The sequence below is a fragment of the Sphaeramia orbicularis genome, chromosome 10 (assembly GCF_902148855.1).
Source record: "Sphaeramia orbicularis chromosome 10, fSphaOr1.1, whole genome shotgun sequence".
Classification (NCBI taxonomy): domain Eukaryota; kingdom Metazoa; phylum Chordata; class Actinopteri; order Kurtiformes; family Apogonidae; genus Sphaeramia; species Sphaeramia orbicularis.
This window is the reverse complement of record NC_043966.1, coordinates 19221811-19244566: the sequence shown is the minus strand read 5'-3', so window position 1 is coordinate 19244566 and position 22756 is coordinate 19221811. Positions and strand designations below refer to the sequence as shown.

Sequence of the window (22756 nt, the reverse complement as noted above, 5' to 3'; positions counted from 1 at the left end):
ACCTGAGGACCGGGTCCAGATTAAACCTCTGACACGCCAAGCTGTCCTGTTCTTGACACTTAGGGGAAGGAAAAATTAATTAATTTATAGGTGACCTCTGTAAAGATTCTGGCCCATTTTTACTGTGTTTGACCCTGGACTGAGGTAGACTTTGATTTATATTAACCTGCTTTACAAAGAAAGCTACAGCAACAAGCCTTTTTTACTAGTAATTGTTGTTCATCAAGAGGCGATACACAGCTTCCAACTCAGTCGTTTCAGAGATTTTCTTTTTTAAAAAAGCAGTGCGGGAGGCATGCTTTTATGGAAGCTGGCAACATCATTTAAAGCAAAAAGATTCAACATTTGGTTATAGGTATTAACAAACAGGCCCTGAACCTCCGTGCAAAATGGATGAGACACACCCATGCTGTTACTGCAGATCTCAACACTGTAGCAGATGGACCTCAGAAGTAGGACTGTGTGTGTGTTGTGTGAAAGAGAGAGACAGACACAGAAGTAGGTGTACAGTGAGCAGCTCCAAACTTAGCTTGATGTTAAACTGGAGGAAGAAGAAAGTGCTGTAAATGAAGCAAATGCTGAGCTCTCCATCCTATACAGCAGGTCATAATACTTGTATTCACATAGTATATTGGATATTTGCGTTATATCATTTATAGAGTGCTCTTCAACATCACATATACACAGAGAATCAAGAGCCACACTCACATACAATATGTCCCGAGAGTACTGAATGCACAAAAAAATACAACAACATACACACATACATTGAGGTACTGTGTTCAAGTCACCATTTCCACAATGCAAGGCAGCACTAATACATCACAGAAGCAGAGAGCGAAAAACAACGGGCCACTATTTCACACCCAGTCATCTTACCAGTCGTCCTCTGCAAAACTACCCTCCTCAGCCTCTGGGACGTGACTGTTGAAGCGAAGGTAGGAGAACAAAAATCATCTACAGAATCTGTCTTCAACACGCTTTGTGAATGTGCCAGGATTGGATTAAAGATGGGTTTGTTTATGAGTCAGCAGGAGTTAAAGTATGACGGGTCGGATGTCAGGAGGGAGTGTAGCTCAAGTGTTGGGGTAAGGTTGACAGGAGTGACGATAGGAGGCTACCACTGCACACAAGTATTCTTAATCTACATAAGCATTATGGGTGCTAATTCATTATTTACTGAAAACTACAAGCCTTTTGACCATTTCTTGCAATGACAAACATTCCTCAGTAGATGTTAATCCTACAAATTTTAACTGCACTGTATAATGGTATTTTGCAGTGACAATAAAGTCTATTCTATTCTATTGGTTGTCTTCACTTGTAAAAATAATGGTATAAGCCATTCGGATCTCAGTATTTGCAGCAGCTCTGTATTCAGTTTTCATCTAAAGATTGTAAAATTACTCGTAGGAATGAAACATTTCACTATGGCCGTGTTTCAAAAAGTAAAGAAAGAGTGGACTGAAAAAAGCAAATAGTACTTGAGAACTGGGCTGACTGGTTAACATGGAGAATCTATTCAAAAGAAACACAGGATGCATTTTTAGGTTGATAAGGGGGGAAAATAACACGAAAATTCAACGCTCATTCTTTTCTGATAGTCATAAAATTGTTTTCAGGGGTCCTTAAAATTAAATAAGAAAAGCAGGATAACAAGCAGACCCAAGGGAAAATACTAATGTGTGTAAATATTTTTAATATATATTTTAGTCATCGTTTATCAATCTTACCATCAGACAAAATCAAGAACAGGCCCTTCCAAAAGAATCTCCTCTATGTGTGCATTAGTGTGAGGGTGTTTTGTGGATATTTTCAAGGGCATTAACTACTAACATTAACGGCCATCCTCCAGGAGTCTGGGTCTGCTCGAGGTTTCTGCCTGTTAAAGGGAAGTTTTTCCTCGCCACTGTCACCAGTCACAAGTGTTTGCTCCTGGAGGATTCTGTTGGGTTTCTGTAAATTGGCTTAGAGTCTGGTTTTGACCAACTCTATATATAAAATGTCAAGAGATAACTTTCTTGTGATCTGGCGCTATATAAATAAAATTTGATTGATTGAGTGATTTAATTGGTTTTCCCCTGTAAGTCGCTTTGGAAAAAAGCGTCTGCCAAATGCGTAAACATAAACATAAACATAAACTACTACTACTAAAAACAAGCTTCGTGGAAACTGTGCCTTTTCTGTTACTGCCCCAAAGCTGTGGAACCAGTTGCCTTTAGATGTTAGACAGGCTCAGTCTCTGCCTATATTTAAATCACATCTAAAAAAAAATGCACTTTTTCTCGTTGGCTTTTAATCAATGGGTGAAATGTTTTTTTTTAGATTTTCTGTTATTTTTACCAGATTTAAATTTGTCTTTGTTTTATGATGGTTGTGTTTTGTTGTTCTTAGCCCGCTTTGCACCTTCTGTTATCATTGTTTTACTTATTTATTCCCTTGTTTTATGATTTGTGTGCAGCACTTCAGCCAGATGTAAAGTTTTTAAAGTGCTTCATAGATAAAGTTGGTATGGTAAGGGCATTAATGAATATAAAAATATAAACAGCTACGCTCAAATCTGTAAACGTGGTCCGAGAGCACACTGTTCCAAAATGAGGCGCCAAATTGTTCTCACATGTCTGTTTCTGTTCCAGCAAGCTAACTGCAGCACAGGGTTTTGTTAACTGTAAGGAGTGAACCTGACCAGATGACGTGCTTCACTGAACATTATGGGTCTTTATTGATTCCGACTCCATTTGATCGAACTGTTCAGTCTTATATAGTGCTGTCAGTCAAGCAGGTAACTATGTGCAATCACAACAAACCAATCTGTTTGAAAGTGAGCTAATATACTGCATTGGGCATCGGAAAAGCTGTGTGTTCAAGCTTGTATATCCACTAAACAAAGACAAATTATATACACAGAGTGGTTTATTAAGACAAAAAAGATGTTCTGCTTTGTCACTTGAGTTATAATGATACTGAAATATGCTTTCACTCTTCTCCAATCTAATAACACCCAAGAGGATTCTGGGAGCCTTTCTAACCTAAACAGTATCTCTCCTTGGACTCCAATCCAGTGGAATTAATTAATGTCTACACCCCTAGGGACGGCTTTATTAATTACAGCAGCTCTTAATTTGTGGTGAGGAACACATGCGGGAGGCAGTATCGGGGGGGGGGGGTTTGTGTGCATGCATGTGTGTGTATGAGCTCCAAATTATAATTCTTGACTTCACACATGCATGTTTATTCATTTGGATTAAAAAAATATTCATTGTTATTTGTTTATACTCAATCTGTATCAGTCAGAAATAGAGTAGTACTTCCTGATGTAGAATGAAACGCGGTGAAACTAAAATAAATGCATCAAAGAATACGTCAACAAACAACTACTTTCAGTACACCTACTTTTATCCATGTGTGACCAGTCATCAAACGTGTATTGCAACAAGCTTTTGAACTGTTACACTGATACAATAGGAAAAAAAAAAATATACCACTAATAAAAAAAGAGCAAGGTGATCCTTCAATATTTCTCCATCTTAATTAAAATAATATACATCTTACTAAGGAACATTCACAGAAATAGCCTTGTAGAAAATGCCTTGTAATATTGTAAATAAGGATACACGTTTTTTTATTTTGTAAGTGCACTGTATAAATAGACGTACTTTTTAAATAATTAATTGACATGCAACAGGTCAGGAACTCATCAAACATCCACAAGCACCTGTGAAAAGCGCATTTCAAAAACATTCCAACCTGCAACCACATTAATGCTAGAGTATATCTGGTATAACTCCTTGACATATTCTGAATTGTGCAAAGAGATAAAATACTTTGAAAACAAGTATAACACTATATGCGCTAGAAAAGAAAAGTAATATCTCTAAATACATGGATTATAACACGGTTTATAGTGCAGTCTACATTATTAATGTATTTTTGTTGAGTTGTCTTGTGGATTATAAATAAAGGGTAATGAAAAGTACTACATCCTCACTTAAAGTCTTATTTTGGGAAGTCAGACGAAGGAAAAAAAGCCCAGTGATGGCATCATCAAAACAGCTTTGCCTCATTAGAACCTGTCTTTTTCCCTCCTGCTTTGAAACACTCATCCATATTTATCAGTTACATAAGAGGGAGTCCTCGTTTCAAAAAAATCAAAGGGAAATATCTCTGCTTGGGATGGAGGAGAGGCTACTGACGAACTTCAGTCTGTGCAGAGAGAACTATATGTCCCTGATGACCAGCAGGTTTGACCTAAATAAACATTAAAAAAGCTAAATAAAGCCAAAGGCAGAACAACTGGCAACTCACCGCCTGAAACGAAGGCAGTTAATGAAACATAACTAATGTTACACTTCCAGTGATGTTGAGAGTTATCACAGCCTGTACAGTATTGATACTTAAAGTTGTCAGGCTCTTCACTGAAACTAGCAAACATAATAAAATGAGAGCTTTAGTACAGAGGACCCCAGATAAAATTCTCTCTTTGTCCTTCAGCCTGCCCTCATCAATCACACTTTTAATTGAATCCTAATGGGATTAATCATATACTGTCACACTAGCACTTGCTTTAGTTCCGTAAAGATACTCTGCTCTCCCACTTTATTTGCATCCACTGAAGCATCAGAGGCTAATTATGTATGCAGCAGAATAAAATGGGTGAATTTTCAGAGAGAAAATATTACTCGCAGATTTAATGAAATATTAAACTATAATGGAATAAGCCTTTATGCCAGTAGAACTGAGTGAAATAGAGAATTGATGTGGTGTCCCTGTGTTTACCAGAGGATATAGTAGTTTATAACCTAAATCCTTATTTCTAACTTGTTCCAAGACATTGTCACGCCTTAGACCTTGAACAGCAAAATGTATAGCCAAACACCTCCAACATGACAAACGATGGTCAAAGGCCTGCAAAGGAGACAGTAAAGTGCCTTTGCTTGCCTTTTATTTATAGTTCATGTTGAGAGGAGCACTGATGCAGCTGCTAATGAGAAGGCGGGAGAGGAGAGAGAAACGCCAGATGTACTATGATGCACACTCGGCATTTAATGAAGGTGATGGGGGGAGGCAACGGTAAAGGATGAGCTGGGGCAAGAGGGAAATTGAAATAAGCATGAAGAAATGAGGCTTACCCGTAGGCTACACCGGCAATGGTGCACTTCTTGAACTGCATCACATTGCAGGTTAAAGTCCCTGTCTTGTCTGAGAAGATGTATTTCACCTAAAGGAATAGATGGCATCATTGTGAGCATAAACCAAGACATTTTTATCCGTTTTGAAATGAAAGTTAACGTTACACAACTCCTTTGTGAAAATACCAGTGACACATGATTACCTGGCCTAATTCTTCATTCAAGTTTGATGTGCGAGCCATGGCAGGTGTGTTGGTGGGCTCATAGAGCATGTCAGTGTCCTGAAACCAGTCAAAAAGAAGATCTACAGTCGCTACAGAAAAGACCACCTCTGTTAAAACTATAATACCCATCATTATGAAACAAGAAAATAAAAAGGCATGGAAAAAGATCTGATGCTTCACTACAGTCTGGCCCTCCTCAGTCTGTTTTCCCCTAAGAAAAGGCTGCAGGAAGACAGACCAACTGAGAACTGCCCTAAATGCTGCTCAAAATTCCATGCTAGGATTGTTGTTTAAATTTTAATGAATATGGGGGTACAGAATAACTTGAGGGAAAACACAGCACACTTCTTCACTGAGATAGTTGGTGGGATTGACCTAGTTGCTAAGGATACACGAACAAAATATTTTAGATTCTCTCTCAAATGCTCCACGTCAGTCAGGTTTTCCGATGCAGTTAGACACTGCAGTGATTTGTAAAGTTTCTAGTGTTTTCTTATACTGTATATTGTGTCCATATGTTTCAACAAAACCATTTTGAGTGCAGCACCTGCACACCAGAAACCGTTTCACTCAAAATCTGTACAATGATAAAGCATATGTGATATTTATTCTGTGATAGGTATGCTTGCTTATGTAATGCATATAAACACCGACACAAATGGTTAATGGTGGTGCATTGTGCAGGATTTAGGAGAACATAGCAGTGGGATTGGAGACTGCAACAAACTCAGTACTCCATGCCTCATCCTCCCCTTCTAACCAAAGAGGAGAACCTAAGATGGTCACAAGAAACATGGGGGAAAAACGAATATTATGAATATTGTACTCCATTGCTACAAATCAAGTTCCTGAAATATCTACATACTACACCTTTAACAGTTTCTAAGATGAAGCACAGTTCTGTGCAAAAGTCTTAGGCCAACATTTTTTTTGTTTGTTAGTAAAGTTCTAATGACCACACGTATATTTCTCAGTCTCTGTAAAAAGACAATATGGTATGTACAGCAGGAAAAACAAAACTTTCTGGGAAAAAAAAACAGCTTTTATAAAGCAAAGTATTAGCATTTAGTGAGACCTCCCTTTGCACTCAATGTGCCTTTAATTCTTTTGTTCAATATGAGTATTTCTCTGATGTTTTATATCGAGTTTCATTCAACACAGTCAGATGTCAGATGTTTCTAACTGTACTGCTTCTTGTCATGGGGTCAGAGGTCACACTAAATAGCCACTTTAATATTTAGCACCCATTTAGTTCAGTTCTTTGTGTGTCTTTTAAGGCTGTGCACGTATTTCCTGTATTTTCTTGTTGCATCTCAAGCAGAGCGAATGAGAAATAAATACGAATGCTCATTTCAACCTCGCAAAAACAATAAAGCTAAAAGGTCGACTACGTTGGTAACTGCAACTCACCCAGTTGATGAAAAACGCTTGGATGAACTTGATGACCTCCAGTGTGACCAGAAGACTGATAGGGATCAGGTTGTTGAACAGAATGATGAAGGTGAGGAAGTTGAGACCAAAGTTAGCTGCCCCACCATCTATGAGGGGATGAGTTTTGGAAAAGGGAGTGATACACAGGAAACTCATCAGTGCTTTTTTAAATAAATATTAGTTGGTTAAATGAAAATGCCCAAAGTTACTTCCAGCCAAAGTTCAACATTATCCCAATCCAGATAATGTTTTAGGTTAACGTTGCGCATTAGCTGGAATTAACCATTTCTTCCACCCAACCTCATCCTTGTACATCTCAACCGATTAGCAGTCCAATTTAGCGTCCCCCAAGATTTAAAAGTAGCGAAAAGGGACAGAAGTTGTTCTCAAATGTCATTAGTGTCACAGCAGCAGCCTTGGCATCCAGCATGATCCAGGCAATGAATTCCACAAAGCACTATGCAAAAATGATGCTCGTCCCCCAAAAGCCCCAAATAATTGGAAATGATCAACATGTAACCCCACCGACATCCAACATGAAAACAGGAGGGATGTGATTTACCTTTCCTCAGCTTGCAGGAGGTGTAACAGTTACCTTCCTCAACCCAAGCCTTGATCTTAGCATTGCAGTTGAGAGGGAGAGCCCTTCCCCACGTCAGAACAATTGCAAAACAAAAAACTGGATGGCACAAAGAAAGTGGCAGAATGGAAGCTACTGCTACTGGTACAACAACACATAAAGGAGGGAATACTTTTCAGAAGTGGGGAGGAAGACAAACGTATCGGGATGCTCTCAAGACAAAGGAGGGAGATTCAGTCCATAGCACATTCTCAACCAACAAAGAGTGGAAAAGAGTGGGTGGATTATGCCAGCAAAATAGTCTGGGTGTTAATGATGATCACTCCTTGGCTTCATTTCATTCATCTCTAGTAGCCAGCTTGTTATGAGCCATTACACAAGAACTCTACTATTAAAAAGAGAGATATTGGATTGGATCAGTAGAGCGGTAGCACAATACAAATCAAACCAGAGCAAACCAGGACATGCACAAGTTTTAAGTGCTAAAGCACAACTGATGACTTCTGGTAAATGTAGGTCACTGTACTGGAATAGTAAAATGGAAGTTAAGATTTGTTTAGTCAGGCTTTTCAATAGGATTCTCATATTATGATGTTCTGCATAAAATGAAATCTAAACAGTTTGGTTTTGTATTTGTTTTGTTTTTTTCAGTGAAACTCTTCATTATATTGCATGTGAAGATTGTACCTTGTGCAGAAAGCAGAACTAAAGGACTTGTGTGGGACAAAACATCCCACTAACCATGCTGTCAGAGAAGTGTCATAATATAAAGGTGCAACTACTAAAACCAACTCCACTAAACAGTAGCAGGTGGTATAAACATTATTCACTTCTGCCCTCAATCTGCATAAAGTTGAGATGACACAATGTAAAGGTTTAACGCCAGCAATAGCCAGTGTCAGCACTCTGCAATGGGTCAAAGTCAAATTAATTATTCACCAGGCACGCATAATGGCAGGCTTCTGTGACATATGAGCCTGTGGAATGTGTGATGGGCTAATGCTACTGTTGTATCCCTCATCTGCATGTACCTCGCAAATGTTGCCAAATAGTGACATACAGTATAACAACGTATAATTTCGAAAATTATAGTGGTGCGAATAAAACTGAAGTTTAAGGTATGACAATCTCCCCACCTCTCTCTTTTGTCACAGGTTGGATAATATGCACTGGACAGAGTCTCAACAGCTCCTTATGGAAATACAGTCAGTCTCAAGATGGACGCCTGCTTTATGACTTACACTCCCCTCATTAGTGTGATTGTGTTTAGGTTAGATGTGGGCTTTAATGTCACACAGAACAATATTAAAACCCTCTCGAAACCAATAAAAGCCAAAATCTTACAAGAAGAGGCAGTGTAAGTCGTAAGGCAAGCTTTCATTGACCAGGGCACAACCTCTCCTACACAGGCCTATCAGGGTACAGAGTAATGGCCAGGGTGTCACGTTAATCACTTTACATACCAGATTCAGGGCTTCATCACAGCAGATGAACTGTTGAAGGATTTCACCCTGTGTAGACACGCCTTTCTACCAGAATCGGTTACATTTATGTGTGCCGGGTTCGTGTCTGTGTAATAGTTTTGCTTTAACACAGAGCGACTTTCTAAAATGGCTTGAGAGCATATGTGAAAGCTACAAGGTTTTAACCCCCCCCCCCTCTCTCTCTCTGAATCTGTCCTTTGAAAAATTCACACAAGAAAATAAGACAGCGGAGGCATTTAGAAAATGTCAGCTCCTGCCCCTAAGGTTGCACCATGTGTTGTGCTCCAGCAATGAACAAGTATCAACCTCTTGCTATGAAAAGCTCCCCAAGTACAACCTCACTTCCCTGGGAGTTAAAGCAAATGTTGCTATTCATGTGTTGGAAAGACTGAGGAAACAAGTATGATGAGGGTCTGAAGCTTGGGAACTGCAAAGTGTTTAACGTGACACAAAAAAAATGGAGGAAAAGTGAGACACTGTTTGCATCAGGCACTGAAAATAACTAGACGAAGGTATAAGAGAGCTGGAGGGGAAAAACCTATTGTTGGATCCCTGGTATGTGCTTGTCCATGGCATGGGCCCATACAAAGAAGGGCAACCATAAAGGGGCGAGGGTAGGGGGCTTCATTTGCTTAGCAAAGGCAGAGCTTCAGTAAGGGGTTAGTAAGGGAGGGTCATTCACGGATGGCCAAGGCTTTTAAATGGTTGTTACCTGGAGCTGTTAAAAAAACGACAACAAAGAAAACAACAAAATCAAACAGAACATTAGAAAGGAACAAAAAAGTACAGCAGCGCAGTGATATTCAACCATTTCTTTTACACTCACTCATTCACATCACATCACATCACATCTAAGCATGTCACAGCTGTCTTTTCTCAGTTAACAGGGAATTCATTTATTCCCACATTGCCACATATTTCACTTGTATTGCGAAACTTAGTTCAACTGAGGCAACATAAAACAACAGAACACATACCAGCATTTAACAAAGTAACTGAAAATAAGACAAAAATAAGCTGATATGGACAAGTGAGACAAAATATGTGGAATAAGAGGTGCAGCATGGGCTGATGGGACTCTTACAGTTGAGATCCATGTACCAGGCATCATTGCCGTACTGGTACTTCCAGATGGTCTGGCCAATGGAGCAGACCAGAGAAATGGCTAGCAGGCAGCCAAACAGCACAAGGATCTGAAAGTTGGTAATGCGCTCCACGTTGGACAGCTTCAGAGGAGGCCGAGTGGAATTCTGGGTAACACATGACGAGATGGGTTTTGTTAAAAATAAAATAACATAAAATAAACACTATTTGTTCTCTTTTGCTGTTAAGGTGATCACATTTGGCTGCTCAATCAAATAAAAAAAAAAGTATCAAAATAAAGGGTCAACTTTACTAACGAAAAGTATTTTTACATTTTGCCATCCCCCAGATTCTTAATTTTCTAAATAAGTGAGTAAAGTGTCTCTACCTGCATAAGCTTTGTGTCGTGCCCTGTATAGACCACCACACCATGGACCCACTGGGTGTTTCTCAGCTGGGCTCCTCTCAGTAAGATCTGGTCTGGGCCCAACGGCACTGTGCTGTAGTGAGAAAATAGACACACCCTTTTTATAGCTGCAGTATACTGGAAGCTAACACTGTCATATCTACTAGGTGTCACATATTGTAACCCAATCACAAACAATTTACCGAGACACTGGTTAGACTCTTTGGTCGAAAAGATGACAATTCTGAAGAAACAGCTAATATATACTAATGAAATAAATAAAATTCTCACCTAGATTTTTAATGGTTAATTTAATTTTCAGTTCTAGATTTATTTTTTTGCTTGATGTTTGGTTCCACAATTATACAATTTCTCATTGTTTTTTGATAATGAATTTCACCTTGAGGATGAATCAGAGAATAAATAACCAATTCTCAGTCAGTAACCATATTTACAACACTACTTATTCTTTTCTGACATGAAACTTACACTTCAAGCCTAATAACGTGTAACATATAAAAGGTACAAAGTGATGCATGTGAGCCTTATAATTTGATTTCTCATTATGCAACCCCAATAAAACATTTAGACAGTCACTGGAACGTTACTGTCGCATTGATTCAATCCATGGTGTAAGAAAAGCTGCATACAATACATAATGCATGTAATTAAATATCACAGCAGCAGGTGCTTTCATTTATTCAGCAGAAAGATTAAATAATCCCTAAAAGCTCATCATGCACCAATACTGGCTGTGCTCCTGCCTAATGGGCTATTGAGCTTGTAAGAGGGCCAGAGATCCAGGCGTGGAGCTGTGCAACAGGGCCCACCTGTGGCCGTCCAGTCGGATGTTTCCAACAAACTCGTACAGATGGCGGTTCGGACTCTCACACTCCATACGGCCGGAGAGACGCATGAGGCTGTCAATGTCCTTTATGTCTGCAGTCATTTGAAGTCCCTGTTGATATTGTTATAGTGGCATTAAAGGAGTTTGTTGTTTTTGTTTTTTTGTTTTTTTTTATCAAATTGAGAAAATGTACTTTTGTAGTACCCATAATGCTATTAAAGATACATACAAAAATAAAACGTTGTGTTTTTAATTTCAGTTTTTAGGCTATACAGTATATTGGACAATACTTTGTGACTTTTCAGCACAAATTTTACTGTCAAGAAGAAGTTGAAACAATATGAAAAAGGATACAAAATAAAATGATTACCTGTCGGATTTTAAGGTTCGTCTCTCCATCCAAGTTTGAGGTTTCAATGTAGCACATACCTTGTGGTTCGCTGTATGAGGAAAGAGGAAGCAGAGGCTTGCAGCTGAATTGTAACAAATACACAGTAGTCGGCTACTCTACCAAGTATTTAACCTTAATTAAGAAGTTCTATTTTATTGAAAAACACTAAGAGTGAGTGGTTCTTCTAAAAGCTACTAAATGACTAATTATAAATAAATATTTCCTTTATGTTTACAATTCATTAAATCCAACAAAAGGTCTATTTCAAAGACGGAACAAGATTAGACTACTGCAAACAAAGATGCTGTATGTCAACCTAATGGCCACTTGAGAACATAAAACTACATTAAAATTCAAAATGGCCATCAAGGACTTTTGGTTTGTTTCCCAATGGCAGACAAAACATCTTTGTTTGCTGCTGCCCCTTTAACTGTCTTTCAGGAAAAGCTAAACAGACTGTAACGGGACAGCGAGTGGAGAGAGAGAGCGAGAGAGAAAGAAAGAGAGAGAGAGGAAATACTAGAGTGGGTTGAGATGGGCAAGCAGGCATGCCGAGCACAACAAACAGAGCAGACAAATGGGCCTCTGACAAACTCTGGGCACAAGGACAGAGAGTTGGAGCATGCCAATGTTAAGGTGAGCTGGGTCGTTGGTTAGCTACTCTTTTAATAGAGTGATTTATGCATACCAAAAGCTGGTCCAAACACACACAGGGTGGAAGGGAAAATCAAAAAGAGTTCTGGACACTGAAGCCCAACCACAATCAATGAGAGGTTCAGACTCTGGTGCCATTAGCCTAGCCATTCAATGAGAGCTTTGTTACATGTAAAAAAAAAAAAAAAGCACATGTCTGCTGCGATGGCCAGAGAGTGAATTCTAAAACATTTTCAATACTTCTAATAAAATAGAATACTGCTTCATAATACTGTCAGAGAGATGATAAAATACCCACAGGCCCTTTAAAAAGGTGGTGACAGGTTGTGGAAAATTAGAAAGTTCCAATTCCAAGATGCTTTTCACTTTTTCATCTTGGAATTTTACTGCATGCACATTCTCATGTCAAATTAAAATGTCACATACAGGGTGTCATATAATACAAGCCATGCAAGGGTAGTAATATGGAATATATATTCATACCAAATAACATGAGTATTTCCGAGCATGTGCTCCCGTAATACTAGAAGTCTACATTAACTCTAAGCAGTGTTAGAATATCAGACTTCACTTTACTTACAGTTTAAAATAAAACACATTAAAAATGAGGGTAAGTATGGCCAATACTGTGGCTGCTAAAAAACAAAACAGGGAAATAAACAATAACATGGTTTTCTTTGACTATGGCCCTATGAAATCTGGCTTTTGCCAAAATAATGACAATGCCCTTTTTCCTCAAGTGTGCAAAATTAAACATATCCTTTGTCAGTGGTGAAAGGAGAGCTAACATGTGTGGTCCCAGTCGGTGCACACAGCCCCTAATCTCTCCCACGGCTGTTTTGTTGGTAATGTTGCTGGTTTCCTGACCTGGATGACAGTATGACGAGGTCAGCCGGGAGGTGATCCCCATTTGCAGCTCTGACTACTTCCCCAACAGCCACCTGATATTACCAACCACACACCAGCAGGGGGCGAGTGTAGCAGTTGTTCGGACAAGGGGCAGGAAAGTAAGAGGATGAGAAAAAAAAAGGAGGGATGGAGAGGATAAAAAAAAGAGTAACCACAAACAGACAGACAGACAGCAAACACATAAGGGGAGAGAGACAACTGTTTCAGTTCTAGGGAGATGACAAGAGCACAATGATCAGTCCTATATGATCAGAGGGTATGGTTCATCTGTTCACCTTTTCACAAAACCATTTCCAGACGCACTGTAGTGAAATCAGTTTTTAGAAAATGCGCTTATCAGAGGTGTTTTCCATATTGAATAATTGATAATACAGTCACATGGGATGCTTCCAATTCAATGCATTAGAAAAGTTTTTTTTTTTTAAACACAGACTGTGTCATTTGCATTTTTAAAGAGCGAAACTTGAATATATTAAAATCAATTAGGGACCAGTTGAATCCCACACAATAATACCAAACAATTTTGGAAAAGGTGAAGGAGTGCATAGGTTTATGCTGACATGATTGGTCAATTCTATTAAAAAAAAAAAAAAATCCCATTACTGCTGTCCCACCTAAAGAGATGATGGTTACTGATGATGTGCAAAATACAGATTTCAAAAGCAACTTAATAAAACAGCTCAGTGTCCTGCCTCAGTTATAGAGTCTAACCATCACTTCTTTAGGGAGAGCAGCGAGAGCAAGAACAAGAAAAAAGGAAGGGAAGACAAGTTCTCCATAGTCAGGCAGCAGGATGGTCTCCTATACCTGGACGACAAAATGACAGCATCCGCAGGAACGAAATCACTGCCATTTACTCTAATAATATCGCCCACCTCAACCTGTGAAAATAAACTGGTTACTGTGGGCCACTGCCTGTAAAACCACACGAAAGGAAACATTATTTCAACATGAGGAGTAAAAATTCACAGCTGAAAGGAAAAAAGGTGAGTCCATTAATGCAGTAAATTGTGATGATACTCATAGGGTCATCTTTCCATTACTGCTGATGTTTGTATTCAACAGGTAAATCCACTTAGTATGTTCCAACATACAATTAACTGTGGGAAAACATTAAAAATCAAGCTAATAGGAATGTTTGATGATGAAAGTTGGTAATAATTTAGCCTATCAAACATTCTTATCAAATATTATATATATATATATATATGTATATTCTTGCTGATAATGTTAACAATGAATAGACTTCATGAAAATGCTTATACTGTAATTCAGCTTGTCACAAAGAGGAAAAGGTATATTTAAAAGGCAAATATGAAAGCATATATTTTAGCAACAAATTAAATTACCAAAATATCACCATTGTGTGTGATATTTTCTATAACATAACACACATATAAACACAAACACACATTAAAACATTGAACTTTTGACCTCAAAATGTATGGATAACCAAAGTGGGTCATGTTCAACACTACTGAGATTGACCATCTTAGATATATTTTTGAAGGAGTTAAGGTGAAAACATAAGTACAAACAAACATATACAGACAAATGGCACCAACCACCTTACTCTGACTGCATGGTAATTACATTATAAGAGTCAAAAAAACGTAGCAAAAACAAACCAGCAAAAAAATATCCTAGTCATAATCAACCTTCCCAGGAAGAGATTTGTTACAAGAACCTGGAGACCCAACGCAAATCAGGAGATAGCTGCTTTTACAATATGTATGATGAAGATGTAAGAAGCATCAATTATTAAAAACTTTTTGGAGAACATTTCTGTGTATATAAAGGGGAGGAATGTTCATAGTCGCTGAGTCCTGAGATGTTCCAATACATCCTTGTAGCAGTAACGTCCATTCACATCAATGAGTAAATTTACATGCACACTAATACCCCATTATTATTCTGAATATGACAATATTCTGTATTTGACCTGTGTCATTCAACCAGCATTTCGTGTTTGGATATTCTGAAATGGGCTTCCTATGCCAAATGGAACATTTTCCAACTAAGAGATGTGGGATCCCCGCATATTATTTTGTTTTGATGAGGATTCTTTAGACATCTTTTTAGCACATAATGCGTAAAGACAAAAGATCCCCTCTGGTAAAGATATGAGCTAAAGAAAAGTCACCATGGCCAGACAGAAGGAGAAACACGGGTACTTTTAAAAGTGTTTTTTTATGCTTGAATATCAAAATACTTACATTTTCAAGAATCTGTTTAAAAGAATGAAAAGTTATATTAAACTTAGAAATTTTAATCAGAGTTTTTTTATTTGCTTAGAATTTAGTATTTTTTGGAAAGAGGGCAATAAATATAATATTTTGTGCATGTAAATGTAGCCACTATGATATTGCTGAAGTATTTTAACAATAAGTTGATCTATTTATGGAGGGAAAAATCAGAAAGTGAAACCTTCAACATCAATAAGACATTATAAGACATTTTTATTTATTTTAGCATACTGAGGGTGTGTCTAAATGTGAGTATCTGATGGTCTGTGTATCTACAGTATGCGTTATGCATCTTAATGAGTCCATTTCCTGTTGCTGCAATAATTATTATGATATATTATCAGTCTAGATATATCAATGAAAAGACATCTTCATGTATTTATAGGATGCAAAAATTCTGAAGAGCAGGAAGAGAGATAATATAGCACTATTCCATCTTCATTTCTGCCTTGTTTCTGGTTTGGTACTCTTCTCCACACCTACTGCTTTTAGGCAAATTATTCCAGCCACAAAAAATGGTTTCATTAAGAGGGAGACGAAGAAGAAGAAGCTACTCTTTGTCCTCCAGCATAGTCTTCTAATGGCCAGCCACATGGAAATGCTGGCTTAATTAGTGTCTGAATTGGCTGTGGGGTTGGAGGGTGTGTATGTGTTTGTATGCAGGGTGAGTGCACAAGATTTCTCTGACAGGAGAAAAAACACAATGGATGGTGAAACTGGTGGGGTGAATGATCTATTTTCTGTTCCAGAGGTTACAAAAAAAAAAAAAAGTGAGCTCATAAAAACGACCGTTGGTGAGACATTGTGGGTACATACCTTCTCCCAGTGCACAATCTCCCAGGCACCATTCCTCAAAACTGGTGGTGAGTAATGACAGAGGTGGGGGAGTTACATACAGTAAAGGAAAGGATGGGAGAATGAGAGGGCGAGAGAAAGACAACACTGGTTACAAAACACACAACCCACCAACATCATTTTTCATTTTTACAGTGCAATAGAGACCTTATCAGAAATTTATACAGCCTACTTTTTTGCTTACATAAGTGTTGTATGTAGAATGTAGTATATTGATACACAAAGTAGTTAAACTGAACACTGACATTCTTTCAAGAAGAAAAAAATTCTTCAATACCTTGACATTCCTTTTTGTTGACAACGTTGTCAGCATTATGACGTTTCTAGAAGGAAATAAAAAAAGCAATGTTGATACAGTCTTTGAGTACTTCCCTCTGATGCATTTTTTAAAAATAACGTGCCGTGCACTAATATCCCTTGGCCTAAATGGACAGACAGACGGACAGATGGATGGACGAATGGACAGACAGACGACAAAACGATTACAATACCCCTTCAATGCTGGTCAGCTGAGGGGTAAAAAGGAGCCAAGCAATGTGAGTGAGAGAGAATTCTTTAAGTGGATTCCAACGTGGGCATCTTGCCTCGGTAAAACAGGGAATTAAAAACAAGGCAGAGCGAAAAACTGGCAATAAAAATACAGTCTTGGATTTATCAGCCTCCCCCTCCACTTTTAGAGCAGTCTCTGTCATGGAGAGAGGACGTTAATGGGCAAATCAAAGACAGCGGCTATAAACTACAAAAAGGTAAGACCAGAGCAATGTCTGCGTAGAGTTCATACTATTATTACTACGACTACACAATCTCAACCATTAATCAGCACCGAGAGAATGGTTTACGAACAGGCTGGCAAAAAACCCCTCTATTATTTCACTGGATTGCCTTTAGCTTTCCATTACTGTGGTATTATATTCATAAGCTTATGCAATGTAACAACATTTATATGCCTCATTTTTGGAACACATAACATTGCTGAACCGAGACCTGAGCAATAGAAACAACTGGAGATCTTAACACTGCCCCCAAAGGCTTGTACTGTACGCACCAGGCATGATGGGTAATTGCTTCATTTACATCTCTTCACCTTAGAACAGGGTCAATCTGGACTCATCAGGCCACATGACCTTTTCCCACAGTATGACAAGATGGCTGTTAAGAAAAAAAGAATCTACATACAGCATTAGGGGTAAATAACCTATTGTAGCTGAAATATATTAATCACTTCAATAATTATCCGATAGAAATCTATTTCCTATTTGCTTAAAATAAAATAGTTCATGTCAGGAGAGATTTTTTTATTCTTTTGGGTAGTACTGTGTATATTCACAACAGCAAAAATTGGCTCCAATGCAGGCCGATGGATAACAGAAGTCTTTATTTGTTTCTTTATTTATGTGTTCATTATTTGATTTGATTGAAACGATACACTCAATAGTTATCAGGATTCTAAAGAAAAAAAAATGTAATACTGTTCCATCTAGAACCCTTTTCTACAAAAAAAGATCCAAGTAAAAAGTTATAGCTGGAACACTTTTCTATCTAAAGGGTTTCAAGGAAGTGGAATAGGTTTTTAATGGATCTTTTGAGCAGTGCAGCAGGTAAATCTGTTCTAAGAGACTCCCAAAACTAAAATATGAACTTGAAATGAGCATAGTAGGTCCTCTTTACATGTTTTATATTTAGATAGTGTCTTCTTACAAAGTAAACAAACTCTGCTGTGTGCATTGGTGTGTGTGGGTACATTAAAATCCAAATCAGCACCCCCCCCCCCCTCCTAATGTCCTCCTTGTTCGCTGAACAGACATGCAATCAACTGTGGCTTCAACAGCTGATTCCAATGGACAGCTTGTCAACTAGCATCATGCTGAGTAATAATGTGTTGCTGAGTCCTTCTCACAGAAATAATCACTGGGTTTTAAAATGTAGCTCCCAAAAGCAATGTATGCTGTGCTCGATTAGCATGTTGAGGACATTTTCACTCATATCCCTCCTAATAATGTGTTTACTTTGAGGATCTATTCTAATTTGGTCTAATTCTAATTCAATTTAAAACTAATTTGGGTAATTTGGCACATTGTAGTGTATATTGGAGGATATTAAAAGTCTCGTAGTTGCTCACTGAGAAATTCTACTGCAGCAGCTGTCAGTGAAGTGGGTTGGATCAACATATGGCTGTTAATGGAGGAGAGAGGCACTCAGTCTTTGGCCAGACTTTCTTAATGACCTGAGGACTTGAACTGTCAACCTTCAAGTCAAAAAACATTCGTCTAATACTATAGTTGGAATCATTCAATCATATCAAACCCTGCAGCACGCCGTTCTTCTATTTAAAGCATCAAATAAACAGCATGTGCTCTGAAGGTTTTTGTTTTCTCCTGCATCTTTTTTTATCCATATGCATTTATTCCTCGCTATCTCTGCACTTTTTCAGTCAATCTCACTGATTTATAGTGCAATATCAGGGTTTTCCCTAACATTATAAGACTTGGGTGCACGTAAGCATTTCTGCACAGAATCTAAGTTAAAGTAGCAAAAGTCTGCTAAGATTTCTCTACTACTCTGGACAGCGAGGATGCTTTATTAGATCAAATAGTGTTTATTTTTCCTGCACATACACTTCTTTCACTCTCATTTGCAAAACTGACATGGTTTGTTGGCCCTATCAATGAGCAGTTATGTTTTAATATTTTGAGTTACTGTCTATATATTCTAACAATGTAAGTCAAAAGCTGTACAAAACATAGTTCTTCAGCAAATAAGAACAACAAATAGCCATCATAGCACCTATCCCTGACTATGTCAGTTTCTTCCAGTCTTATCCTTTCTGCTGTTTACACCCTCCTTTTTTCGAGCTCCAGTTGAATCAAATTTGATTTAATATCCCTGCAACATGCTGTAGTGTCTAATGAATAGGTTGGCTATGTCACGTGGCCCAGCCTTTCACCAGCTGCACTACGCCCAGAAAAAAGTTTGCTAGTAAAGACCTTTATAAAGCTCATTCATCATCCCATGAGCAAGAGCTGTCAGCTAATTTCATTCATCCATACTATCAGTTCTCAGTGTACAGACCCTCTATTCATAGACATGTAGTAGGGACCGTATTCTTATATTACTCTGCAACTTTTGCAGTGTTCCAGTCTTCTCACATTCTCTCTGTCTCTTTCTGTCTCCTTCCTTCAGTCCCGATGGACATGGTGAAAAGGAGAGGTACCGTATTTAGATGATGTGTGTAATCACAGTGCAGTGGAGAGCGAATAGCACACAGAGGGTATGAGTAAATACTGCAGTATCAGGCCTCTGTAGACTTCAGCATTAGAAAGAAAAAAACTGAATCCAGCAAAAGATAAAAGGGTAAAATATCTGCAGTGTTACCTTGATTAATTTGCTAAATTGGCTTCGAGATAAACCTAATGACACAGTGAGCTGTAACACTGGAGGTTTTACCACACAGTGGTGCAATAACCAGTTTTGCTTTGGTCATTTTAAAGCTCACAGGTGAGTGGAGATTGCTTCTTCCATTTCAATTCAGGTATTAGGATTGTGCACTACAGTGCATTTACTCTCCAAACAGGATTCATAGTATTGAATTTGAGGGTGTGATATTTTAGCTGGACTACTCAGAAGAAAACACTCCAGGTCTGCTGCAGTAGAGATGGGAGGCAACAAGGTGAGGTATGTGCGGTACAGTGTGTGTCCATAGTGCATGATTCATGAAGTTAGGGGTCGATGTTGCCCTGTCAGGTCAACTTGTGAGGGACAGTGCAATGCAGAGAACAGACGTGTGTGCAGGTGACCTTCAGCAATAAAGACAGAGTCATCACCACTCCATTCCCATGTTTTTCACAACAGGCCAGGAGAAAAAGTGCTGTGCTGGCCCCTTCGGTACGAGACAGAAGCTAATAGTATAGAGTAACTGTCCACTGGGACCTGCACAGAGGATCGCATTGCAGGGTCACTGCAATACAGTAGCGTGCAACATCCTCTGACTAAGTTCAAACGGCCTAAAGGGGATTATTTGTGCATAACGAGCAAAGGTATTGTTCTGTTTAACCATGGAAAGAAGTAAAAAAAAATGTCCTTAACTGGAGACAATTTTTGCAATATTTTTTTCAAGCATCTGTTCAGATATACTCAGACCAGACAGTTGTTTTGTTTTGTGAGCGTTTGTGCATTCAGTATCTGGGATAATTGACTGAACACACAGCTGTGACCTCTGAAATGAGACTGCGTGTTATGCATGACTGTGTCTGACTGCACATCTATATGTTGCGGAATATCCTGCTGTGGCCATGTAACCATCACTGCTTCCTCTCCGCTCCACAGGGAACAGATCAGGACGTACTGTGAGAGAGAAAAGCCCTACACAACCTCTGTGGGGGGGCGGTCTAATTCTGTTAAATTAATGCGAGTGGGAGGGGCTTACTTCATAAAAATTAAAACGGCAAGTATTACATTTTGATGGATGAAAGCAGGTTTAGACAACAGGATGGCAAGAATGTGTGACAATATCGTTTTCACACCATCTATAGTATATCAGCTCTGAATTCTCACATAAGGTTTTGATCTTTATTCAGCTGCTTGGCACATTCTTACATGACACGAGATCAACAGTTGGTGGCGGTAAAGCACCTTTAAGCTGGTTTGGCATATACCACAGAAGAAGAGAATGACAAAAAAATTTAAAATACAGGGCATTACAAAAAATACTTTGACAGTGGTACCTTATATCATAAAGGATATGTTTTCACCAGAGTAAAATTTCTTCATGGCATAAAATACAAGTAGTGAGGGCCATGATGTAATAGTTGGGATGGAAAGGTTCCTGTTAACAAAATGCAAATTTGGCCTTAAAATGTTTGGTGATTGCCTCATGCGCTTGCTGACTCCAGGATTTTTAATCAGGGTCCTGCTGATGTATGCATTTCTTGATTGCCTTCAGTATTAATGTTTTCTAGGTCAGATAATGGCTATCAGGTAATATCACTTTCTAAACTGCATATATGACAAACGCTTTTTTTGGAATATGTCACACAGAGCAATCCATCAAACTATCAGGGAGTACTTTGATAAATTAAGGGTACTGAGAAGACCTGACAAAACAAGAATTAATTCAACCTTTATTTAATGTTGGGGATATCCTGAGGTAAAGGCCTAATCTGTGCTGGAACCAAGAAAACAACGATGATGGAGAATGGAGCTTTGTCTTACCAGATCCTCAATGACCTCCTTAACAGCAGCGACCACCAGGATGAAGAGAAGGGGCACCAGCGTTGTCCATCGACCGGTGGGAGATACATCTGGGATTTGCTGGACACAACAAAGCAATAGAAATTAAAATTGTACAGCACGTTTACTGTGGGGATGACTGTGCCCCTGAGGGTCTTGTCAGCTCATAGTGGAGTTTGGCATCAAGACTGTTGACTGTTTTTCATGCACATGAATAAAATGATGCGGATTTCATCACTGGTGTCACATCCCTCCCTTTGTGTAGCCAAGTTCCAGACTTAAGGGGCACTATCTAACATAAACAACTTTATTCATAACATTGAAATCAGCTCCTCACCGCTGAAGGTTTAATTGTCAGTGTTACAAATATTAGTGACATTAAAGCCGAGTGCAGACTGCAGCAGACAGCCTCTCTTGTGCCGCTTAAAGGAAACTTGAAGGAAATAGATCTCTAGTCTCTCTCATCTGCATAGATGTTTTATTCAAGGTCGCCACATCGACAGGGCAAGTAATGAAGATTCACACTGGCTGCTGTTCAAAGCACCCACTTCAAGGTCACTGGATAGAGCTTATTTCCATCCTCCAAGCTTTCATTAACACAGGATACCCTCTCAGCATGAATGCAGCGCCTCTTAAATTTTCAACACCTGAGACATGGATTGGCTTGCTGCGGATACGTACTAATGATTGGTGGTTGAGGATTTAAGTGTTCGTAAGAGGGAAATAAAATCAACCTATACAAGCAAAACAACCGCAAACTTCCTTCGGGCTTAAATTATTTCAGTCTGCAAACATTTCAATCAAACTAGTGCGAGTACTACTGGGATTTGTGTCGGTTCTGCGCCAGTAATCAAAACATGACTGTCGAGCCAAAACTCTCAGCCCAGCAGAGGCTTATTTGATGCTCAAGGTTGTTTTTTTTTACGCCACCCCTGCTATTCTACTTGATGCTCCAGATCAGTTTGAGTATTTGTTTGCATTATCCAGGTCCCAGTCATGCTGAGTAAAGCACAAAGCAGTATTTTTCTCTGCAGTGTGTAGTGGTACAGTGAAGGACCCAAGAATGTGACAAACAGTATAGCGTGTTGAACCTGCAGGCAAATCTACTTTGCTTCTAACGGAGGCACACATAGTATTACATGTATTATTCATCATCGGGATATATAAAAGCGTCTATGTCTGTGTATGTATGCTATGAAATTACAGTCATGACCTTTGGAGATGGTGTCTAGGTCATGACAAGCGGCAAAAAACAACAGGTCACACGGCAAAAAAACCCAAGCTGAGAGGG

The 22756-nt window shown here is 38.8% G+C and overlaps 1 protein-coding gene across 11 annotated transcripts in view; it reads right to left on the bottom strand.

Moving 5' to 3' along the window:
- The window catches only part of atp8a1 (ATPase phospholipid transporting 8A1), a 119809-nt gene that overhangs the window by 65356 nt on the left and 31697 nt on the right, over positions 1-22756 (bottom strand). For 6 of the 11 annotated variants that reach the window (XR_003936510.1, XR_003936512.1, XM_030146162.1 and 3 more), the window contains exons 4-17: positions 21448-21546; positions 16517-16562; positions 16201-16241; positions 13097-13170; positions 11555-11624; positions 11168-11295; positions 10320-10431; positions 9933-10098; positions 9561-9566; positions 6764-6891; positions 5333-5410; positions 5130-5218; positions 880-924; positions 709-729 (exon numbers count right to left, since the gene is read on the bottom strand). Coding sequence is in view for 9 of the 11 variants with exons in the window: in XM_030146162.1 (XP_030002022.1) it covers positions 709-729; positions 880-924; positions 5130-5218; positions 5333-5410; positions 6764-6891; positions 9561-9566; positions 9933-10098; positions 10320-10431; positions 11168-11295; positions 11555-11624; positions 13097-13170; positions 16201-16241; positions 16517-16562; positions 21448-21546 (1103 nt within the window). In the remaining 2 variants the exon portion in view is untranslated. Of the gene's footprint in view, positions 1-708; positions 730-879; positions 925-5129; positions 5219-5332; positions 5411-6763; positions 6892-9560; positions 9567-9932; positions 10099-10319; positions 10432-11167; positions 11296-11554; positions 11625-13096; positions 13171-13945; positions 14020-16200; positions 16242-16516; positions 16563-21447; positions 21547-22756 lie in introns of all 11 variants that reach the window. The other 5 variants (XM_030146159.1, XM_030146161.1, XM_030146160.1 and 2 more) reach the window with 5 other exon arrangements.